Genomic DNA, 9559 nt, shown 5'->3' on the forward strand with positions numbered 1-9559 from the left:
TTGCTAGGACCCTTTCCAATCTGCGTCAGCAGCATATGAGGCTGGCTGCCCCTTGGTCGGCCCACGGGCGGTCCTGTGGAAAAAAGAGCATGCCATACCAACTTTTTAGATTTAGAAAGTTGAAGATACCAAGCATACTTTCCTCCAAGTTTATGGCTGTGAGCACAAAGTGGGAAGTGTTTGATTTTGTGCATACCTAGCGCTTCCTCTGTGGCGCTTCCTCCCCGCCTCTTCTTTCCCTCCCCGCCTCTTCTTTCCCTCCCCCGCCTCTTCTTTCCCTCCCCTGCCTCTTCTTTCCCTCCCCCGCCTCTTCTTTCCCTCCCCTGCCTCTTCTTTCCCTCCCCGCCTCTTCTTTCCCTCCCCTGCCTCTTCTTTCTCTCTCTCGCCTCTTCTTTCCCTCCCCCGCCTCTTCTTTCCCTCCCTGCCTCTTCTTTCCCTCCCCTGCCTCTTCTTTCCCTCTCCCGCCTCTTCTTTCCCTCTCCCGCCTCTTCTTTCCCTCTCCCGCCTCTTCTTTCCCTCCCTGCCTCTTCTTTCCCTCCCCTGCCTCTTCTTTCCCTCTCCCGCCTCTTCTTTCCCTCTCCCGCTTCTTCTTTCCCTCTCCCGCCTCTTCTTTCCCTCCCCTGCCTCTTCTTTCTCTCTCCCGCCTCTTCTTTCCCTCCCCCGCCTCTTCTTTCCCTCCCTGCCTCTTCTTTCCCTCCCTGCCTCTTCTTTCCCTCCCCTGCCTCTTCTTTCCCTCTCCCGCCTCTTCTTTCCCTCTCCCGCCTCTTCTTTCCCTCTCCCGCCTCTTCTTTCCCTCTCCCGCCTCTTCTTTCCCTCTCCCGCCTCTTCTTTCCCTCCCCGGCCTCTTCTTTCCCTCCCCCGCCTCTTCTTTCCCTCCCTGCCTCTTCTTTCCCTCTCCCGCCTCTTCTTTCCCTCCCCTGCCTCTTCTTTCCCTCTCCCGCCTCTTCTTTCCCTCTCCCGCCTCTTCTTTCCCTCTCCCGCCTCTTCTTTCCCTCCCCCGCCTCTTCTTTCCCTCCCCCGCCTCTTCTTTCCCTCCCTGCCTCTTCTTTCCCTCTCCCGCCTCTTCTTTCCCTCCCCTGCCTCTTCTTTCCCTCTCCCGCCTCTTCTTTCCCTCTCCCGCCTCTTCTTTCCCTCTCCCGCCTCTTCTTTCCCTCCCCCGCCTCTTCTTTCCCTCCCCTGCCTCTTCTTTCCCTCCCCTGCCTCTTCTTTCCCTCCCCCGCCTCTTCTTTCCCTCCCCCGCCTCTTCTTTCCCTCCCCCGCCTCTTCTTTCCCTCTACCGCCTCTTCTTTCCCTCCCCCGCCTCTTCTTTCCCTCCCTTGCCTCTTCTTTCCCTCCCCTGCCTCTTCTTTCCCTCCCTTGCCTCTTCTTTCCCTCTCCCGCCTCTTCTTTCCCTCTCCCGCCTCTTCTTTCCCTCTCCCGCCTCTTCTTTCCCTCTCCCGCCTCTTCTTTCCCTCTCCCGCCTCTTCTTTCCCTCTCCCGCCTCTTCTTTCCCTCTCCCGCCTCTTCTTTCCCTCCCCTGCCTCTTCTTTCCCTCTCCCACCTCTTCTTTCCCTCCCCCGCCTCTTCTTTCCCTCCCTGCCTCTTCTTTCCCTCCCCTGCCTCTTCTTTCCCTCTCCCTGCCTCTTCTTTCCCTCTCCCGCCTCTTCTTTCCCTCTCCCGCCTCTTCTTTCCCTCTCCCGCCTCTTCTTTCCCTCTCCCGCCTCTTCTTTCCCTCTCCCGCCTCTTCTTTCCCTCTCCCCGCCTCTTCTTTTCTTCTCCCGCCTCTTCTTTCCCTCTCCCGCCTCTGAGGATTCTTTTCCACATTCTGCCAATCCAAGCTGAGAGCAGAACGTCTAAGTGAACCTTGGTTCACCGCATCAGGGAAAGTTATAAATTGGAGAGATCTCTGTACCAGTCACAGACCGGAGTGGATCCTTAATATGTAATTATTGAGCACAAGCTAATTATTATTATCATAATTTATTAATATAGCGCCATTCATTCCATAGCACTTTACATGTGAATGATTTTTAATTGTTTGTCTGCATTCACATGGTGTTACGCCCTGTGCTGCTGCAGTCTGTGAAGGGAAACGATGGAAAAATCGCTTAATTTTGAGAGCGAGTAACTGTTTCATATGCAGGACTGTGCGGTTTTGCAGGTGAAACAGCTGGTTGTTTTTGCAAAACAAAGTGAGTTTGCAGGGAAACATTGGAAAGACCAGGCTAAAAACTGCAGCATAACCAATGTGTGTGAACGCAGACTTACACAATGGTCAATGATTCTTCCAGGTTCAAAACAGCGACTACACAAACTGTCTCCTGCAGAACGTGTCTCCTGGGGATTATGTCCTTGAGGTAATATGTCTGTGTGTTATGATTTTTTTTTTTATCTCTGTTACTTTTATGCCAGGAACATGTGCAGCCAGACAATATGAATCCAGCCATAAACTTGGCGCATCACTAGATCAGTTTCGGCGTATGTGCACACGGGGTATATATACGCTGCAGATTCTCTGGGTGGAAAATCTCCTGGGTATTGCAATAGTCACATTGTGTAGGAACTGTTCCAGAATCTCCTTCCCAAAGTTGCATAACTTTACCTGCGTTATTTTATGTAATGCTGAGGCTGCAACAAATCCACAGCATTTTTGGGACCAGATCTTTGCGGCTTGGTGCAGATATGGTGTTGCTGGACGTAACGGAGCATATATACCTAGTATTGTGTAGTATGAGCATAAATAATATGGCAGTGTGATTTACGGTAGTTATACTGATTAGCATAGATCCCCTATTGAAGCCTTTCCATATAGAAAAAAATAAAACGTCAAGGGTTTTTGTAAGATTAGTCATATTATAGGGTTAAAGGGGTTTTCCAGTGATCACCTATCTGCAGGATAGGGGCTCCGACCACTGGGACCTGCACCAATTGGCCGAATAAGGAGTTTTTATCCCAGTTATAAAATGGTAAGCCGTACTCCCCCCTCCTCCACTCTTTCTCTATATGAGTGCTGAATAAAGCTGGGGGCGCACTGCTCTGCAGGGCCATAGGAAATAAATGAAGCCGCTGTCGAGTATGGGCATTACCGCTCCATTCTAACATAGACATTGCATTGGTGATAAGTTAATTTTTTCACCCGACATCCCCTTTAAAAGCCATGCAATGTACTGTCTAAAGAAGTCTAGCTTTGCCTTAAAGATGTAATAATAATCCGGGCACGGCAGGACCTTAGGTATCCATGCTTACGACCACTAGCAACTAGCTAACTCACTATATCAGTGGGCGTAACCATGGATACCTAAGGTCCTGCAATGCCTGCACATGAGGAAGGAGACATAGCAAATGAGAAACTATACTACATTTCTAATTGTAGGTATTTGCTGATATTATTATTATTATTACACCTACTGCATATTGGGATAGGATCTTGGAGATGCCCCTTTTAAACCTTCCTTTGTTTCCTATTATTTGTAGCTTCTTGATGACACCAACACGACGCGGCGCTCGGTGCACTACTCTCTAAAACCCGGTAGGTATCTGGATACTGTATAATATGTACAGGGACTGGATACAAGCGCTAGAATCTGAAATCTAGTTTTTATTATTTATTAAGTAGTAGTTTTTATATAGTGGTAATAATGGGGACGGGGACGCTTCTGGAGGTCATCTGCGGCACCTCTTGGCCGTGCATGTTTCGTCCCTGCAGGTTCGCACTCCTTTTGGGGGCTAACCCCTGTTGTGTGAGTGCAGGGAGGTGACCATACCTGCCGGGGCCCCTCTGATTTGTGGGTCATCAGTGCGGATGGCGTCTGACCACTGTCCCTCTGTTTGTAGTTCATTCTCCCTGGGCCGGACCAATTCGTGCCATCGCCATCACGGTCCCTTTGGTCATCATTTCTGCCTTTGCAACGCTGTTTACCGTCATGTGCAGAAAGAAACAGCAAGGTACGTGCCGAAATATCTGGCTTCTGCGGCCACACTCCAGCATGGTGAGAGCTGCACAAAACCTCCTGACCGTACACACGTGCTACCAGAGCCGAGGTCATCTCCCAGAGACCACCTACTTTTTTAAAAATTTGTTTTTTTATTATTTCTTTTAAAAGTATCCTGCACAAAACTATATTATGGATCCTCTTGCAGCAGATCTGACACTTCCCCTTGTTTCTGTAGCCTCTGTTCCTCTGCTGACTTTCTTCTTGCCTTGTAGAAAACATCTACTCGCACCTCGACGAGGAGAGCTCCGAGTCCTCCACTTATGCTGGAGGCCTCCATGTGGAAAGGCCTCGGCCACGGCCTAAAGTCTTCATCTGCTACTCCAGTAAGGACTGTCAGAAGCACGTCAACGTCATCCAGTGCTTCGCCTATTTTCTCCAGGATTTCTGCGGATGTGAAGTGAGTCGCCAAGTATAAAAGCGCTCTGCGGGCTCAAGTCTGCGGCCTGCACACCGGTCTTCTCTAGAGAAAAGGGCCTAGGGGACCCACCACTATACACAGGGACCCCACACAAGACGTACTATTACTTATTCTGTCGAGAAGGGGTTAAACAGAACGGTCCCAGTACTTATGGTGTTAATACTTTACTACCACGGTGACATATTACGGTATCTATAAGCTGGGCTGTGTGTTGGAGGTGTAGGAGTGCCGCCATGTTGTGCTCTGTTCGGTACCCTGTATCTGAGATATGCTTGTATCACAGCATCTGAAGGTGTATACCACGGCGGCTGAGGAGCCTATATAATATAATATACTGTATACAAGTGTAAAAACTGTAATAAGAGCGCCCCCTCTTGGTCCTTTTCCTGCTACCTGCTGCTTTAATATCTCCCAGTAGCTACTTGTTGAAGGGTTATTCCCATCTTCATAAATTGGCCATTTGATAACGCTTATAAAATACAAACAATTTTGCAATTTACTGCTAATGAAAATATTCAGCCGTTCTTGAGATATTAACACTTTTTTTTCCGTTATTTACAGCTCGTTGCCTTGGAAACCGACCACCGATGCTAGACAGTAAAGCATGCACTTACAAGCTCTTTTCTATTAAGTTTCTAAGTATTATTTTGAAGCTGACCAGGATCATTGAAGTAGGCTGTTAGCTCCTAATCCCGGCCAGCCTTTAGAGTATGTGCACACGTACAGGTTTTTTCGCGTTTTTTTTCACCTTTTTTCGCGCTAAAAACGCTATAAAAACTCATTAAAAACGCATACATTATGCATTCTATCATTTAGAATGCATTCTGCATGTTTTGTGCACATGGATGCGTTTTTTTCCGCGAAAAAAACGCATCGCAGTAAAAAAATGAGCATGTTCATTATTTTTGCGGATTTTCAGCGTTTTTCCCGCAATTCTATGCATTTGGGAAAAAACGCACCAAAAACGCGTCAAAATCGCGGTAAAAACGCATGCGGATTTCTGGCAGAAATGTCCGGTTTTTGTCAGGAAAATTTCTGCAAGAAATACTGACGTGTGCACATACCCTTAGCGCAGTGCTGATAAACTTGACAAACAGCGGTGGTCGGTCTCCCAGGCAACGATCTGTAAATATATGAAAGTGTTGATATCTCAAGAACGGCTGCAAATTTTAACATGCAGTAAATGACAAAAGTGCCCTGTCTGACAATATCCATCCATAAAGATAGGCGTAACCCTTTAATCATTAACCCATTGTTATCATCATTCTGTGTTTTGTTTCTTTGCTATGGAAGGAAATAAGAATAATGAACCTGGTTTTATTCTGTTTGCCCTCCACACTTGCACTCTATTTATTTAATGTCCCGTATCCTCCCCTAGGTTTCTTTGGACTTATGGGAAAACTTGAAAATATGCAAAGAGGGACAACGAGAGTGGCTGAAACAAAAGCTGAAAGATTCTCATTACATCGTCGTCGTTTGCTCCAAGGGAATGAAGTATTTTATCGAGAAGAAGAAGAAAAAGAGCGAATGTGGAAAAGGGGAGATCTTTGTGAGCGCCATGGCTATGATCGCCGAGAAGCTAAGCAAGGCCCAGGACAGCTCGGACGACCTGAGCAGATTCATCACCGCTTACTTCGATTACTCCAGTGAGAAAGACATTCCGAGTCTTCTAGATGTGACCAAGAAATACAAACTCATGGACCACCTTCCTCAGCTGTACTCCCACCTCTACTCCAAAGAGCTGAGCCTGCAGGACCACGAGCACTACCCCACCAACATCAGCAAGCGCAACTATTTCCGAAGCAAAGCCGGACGATCCCTGTACGTCGCCATATGTAACATGCACCAGTATATTGATCAGGAACCCAACTGGTTTGAGAAGGAACATATTCCCGCACACTCTCCGACCCTGCACTACCAGGAACCTGTGATGGAAAAGTTTGATTCTGGTTTAGTCTTGAATGACGTCGCAGGGAAACCGGGAACGGAACATGACTTCCCGGTAAAGGTCGATGTGGTGATATTGGCGGAAAATCACTTATCGAGCCCGAGCAGTGACAATGGGGAGGACGTGGAAGGACAAACATCACCGGTTGAGTGTTGTGTTCTCCAACCGGTTCTTCACTCTGTGAAGGTGGTCAACCAGGCGGACATGCCTCGAGACTCTGGGATATATGACTCTTCTGTCCCATCTTCGGAGCTGTCGTTACCTTTAATGGATGGATTATCACCCGATCAGGTGGAAACGTCGTCTATTGCAGAAAGTGTCTCATCGTCCTCTGGATTAGGTAAGGCGTGGTCCTTTCTATCAGTATGTGATCATCTCTTGGCAGACCGACACTTTACATGTGGCTGGAATCAGTTGGGTGACCCTGATACTTCATAGGTTTTGTTTTTTTTTTTTCAATCAGCTGATCCGATTTTTGACACAACTGGCAAACTTTTTTTTTTTGTTATTACAGGGCGAGATCTTTATTGGTCATTTATAGCCATCAGTCCCTTATTATGATGCCCTTGTGCCTTAAAGTGCTATCACCCCTGTCCATGTGCCCTTTTAGGACCTATAAACATACTCCAGAGCACCACTTAAGACCCCCTCCATGATACAGAACAGAGCGCTGCTTTGCACTGGCAGCTGCTTGGCCCCGGTGGCTCTAGTGGTGGCCATGAGTTGTCCATTTGTCCGAATAGATGTTCCTCTGTAGCAGTCACTACAGGAAGAACCATTTGCTCCATGTTGCTTCCACTGGCAAAATCAGCTGCTTACTGGAGCTGCTTGGAGCAGGACCCAGAGCAATGAGCTATTAACCCAGGGGCCACATTTGATCTCAAAGATGACCGTCTTAGGGCTTACCACCATGGTCCATATAGAGACCACATACATAAAATGACATTGTGAACGCCTCAAGCTTTTCGGCAAGATTTCCGGAAGATCTTTTGCTTTAGGAGCTTACAGAAGCCACTGCAGAGTGATACATATCCATGTATTTAATCAAGTATGTCTAGTTTGAAGGCCACCATAAGTTGTCCAAACCCACCACCAATCTAATGAGGATGGCCGCCTCCTGTCGGGGGAGAGAAGAATCAGACATGGCACGTTGTAACACTCGATGCCTTTTGTTCTCCCTGAAGATAAGTCACCATCAGAGGCATCTGTCAGTCAGTCACCTTCTTGTCACCATACAGGACATTTGTACAAATCTTCTTCAGAGATAAGAACAGGAACTCTAGTGTCACCAAAACCAAAGCCAATATCGCCCCGTTAAAGGGCTTTGCTACAGGTCTTCGGTTAAGAAGTTAAACCGTAAACTCCTTTTGCAAGCACATGTTTCGGGGTGTTTGCCCCTCGTTGGCGCAAAGCAGGAACACTGCCTTTTTATTCTACGTCATGTGGCAGGTCCCTTTTTAAAGGGTCAATGTTGATTATTTGGATTCCTTCCCCCCCAATAGGTGGCACAAGCGAACCAGAATTGAAAAAAAATAAAATCTTTTTATTTTACTCAATATATATATATATAAAGGCACTTCTACAGCAATAATATTTATATCAGTGACAGAATTTCAATCAAGGGGCACAGGTGTAACAAAGAGGATCAAGTGCGACAACACAGGTGCATCATGCTAGGATAGAGCTCACCGGTCAAACCCATATAAAAAGTAAAGCGACCGTGCAATAATATATTAAGGAGACCAGTGTGATCATGTCAGCAAGAACGCAGTAATCCGAATATGAAGTCATAGTATATATATGTATATATATATATATATATATATATATATATATATATATATATATATATATATGTAAGATAGTGCTGACTGAGATAGCACAAAAGTCACATAACATAACCACTCTTACCCATCGCTGCCCTGTGGTGCTGCACACGCCGCCCCGACGCGCGTTTCGCGTGGGCTTCTTCCGGGAGTTGCTGCAGCCAACCACGACCAGACCAGAACCCTGCCAACCATCTCCTACCTGCTGGCTAGTGCTTCTGATTAGTAGGTCCGGCGACATTTACTACTGGACCAGGGTTCTGCAGATCATTTTGCTCAACTTTACCCTATCCATCTATTTGTTTTAATCACGCTCTGTTCCCTTACAGGAGAGGAGGAGCCCAGCGTCCCTAAATCCGTCGTGTACAGCCTCTGTAAAGCGAATCTTCACTGCCACATCCATCCGGACGAGCTGCAGGCCGTCGCACCTTTGTAGCTTACGGCTTACCCCATCCTGTGCCAAAGGACCGGCTACCTCCTACACCCCTCCCCCACTTGGCAGTGAAGGAGTTAATATGCATTGCCACTTTAAGAAACAGGTTTTTTTTTTTTCTGTGAATAAAGTCACGGTATCACTGCAGACCCTGAACCTACTTGAATTTTAATGAAAGACTTAATAGAGTTTTATTCTCCTTTCCTTCCCAAGTCCCGGGACCTCCAGGCCAGTGAAATAGCTGGAAATATGGCTGGTGGGGGGCTCAGATGAGAAGCGTCATCGTATGTTTAATGGATTCATTCCTGGAATTCGTAGCTTCTGTCTTTAGATCTTTTACGTCATGCGAGGAGCTTATTATTATTTTTTTTTTATTTTCATTTTTTCTGGCCATGAAGCCCAGATTTTTGGTTCTTGACACTTGTCCATTGGATCTATAAACCACGAGATAAGGAAACGTGCACCTTGAGAATGTCCAGAAGAGTACGACGATTGACCATGACCACTAACGGACCGCTGGGCCTCAGAACTGCGTATGTCCTGCGAGACCTCGATATATGTGTATATGTGTGTATATATATATATATATATATATATATATATATATATATATATATATATAATATATATGTGTGTGTATATATATATATATATATATATATATATATATATATATATATATATATATATATATATATATATATATATATATATATATATACACACACACACACACACACACACACACACACACACACACACACACACACATATATGTACTGTGCTCGCAGATTCCTGTAGATATCGGCACCGAAAACACGACCTCACGTGGACGTCCTTCCACATTTTTGCTCCACAATCATCATTTGCATTTTTTTATTTTCTTTTGTCTTGTGCCATTCATTGCTGTTTTTTGTGACATTGTTCAACATCTCGCCCTCCCTCCTTGAATTTTACGCA

General features: G+C 46.2%; 1 protein-coding gene across 1 annotated transcript in view; it reads left to right on the plus strand.

Moving 5' to 3' along the window:
- IL17RD (interleukin 17 receptor D) overlaps positions 1 to 9186 on the plus strand; it is a 75104-nt gene extending 65918 nt beyond the window's left edge. Inside the window, exons 8-13 of the mRNA XM_069736680.1 lie at positions 2271 to 2336; positions 3454 to 3508; positions 3814 to 3924; positions 4187 to 4371; positions 5771 to 6680; positions 8496 to 9186. Of these exons, the coding sequence (XP_069592781.1) occupies positions 2271 to 2336; positions 3454 to 3508; positions 3814 to 3924; positions 4187 to 4371; positions 5771 to 6680; positions 8496 to 8602 (1434 nt within the window). The 3' untranslated portion in view covers positions 8603 to 9186. The remainder of the gene's footprint in view (positions 1 to 2270; positions 2337 to 3453; positions 3509 to 3813; positions 3925 to 4186; positions 4372 to 5770; positions 6681 to 8495) is intronic.
- The last annotated feature ends 373 nt before the right edge of the window (positions 9187 to 9559 follow it).

Source organism: Ranitomeya imitator, chromosome 8 (genome assembly GCF_032444005.1).
Source record: "Ranitomeya imitator isolate aRanImi1 chromosome 8, aRanImi1.pri, whole genome shotgun sequence".
Classification (NCBI taxonomy): Eukaryota; Metazoa; Chordata; class Amphibia; order Anura; family Dendrobatidae; genus Ranitomeya; species Ranitomeya imitator.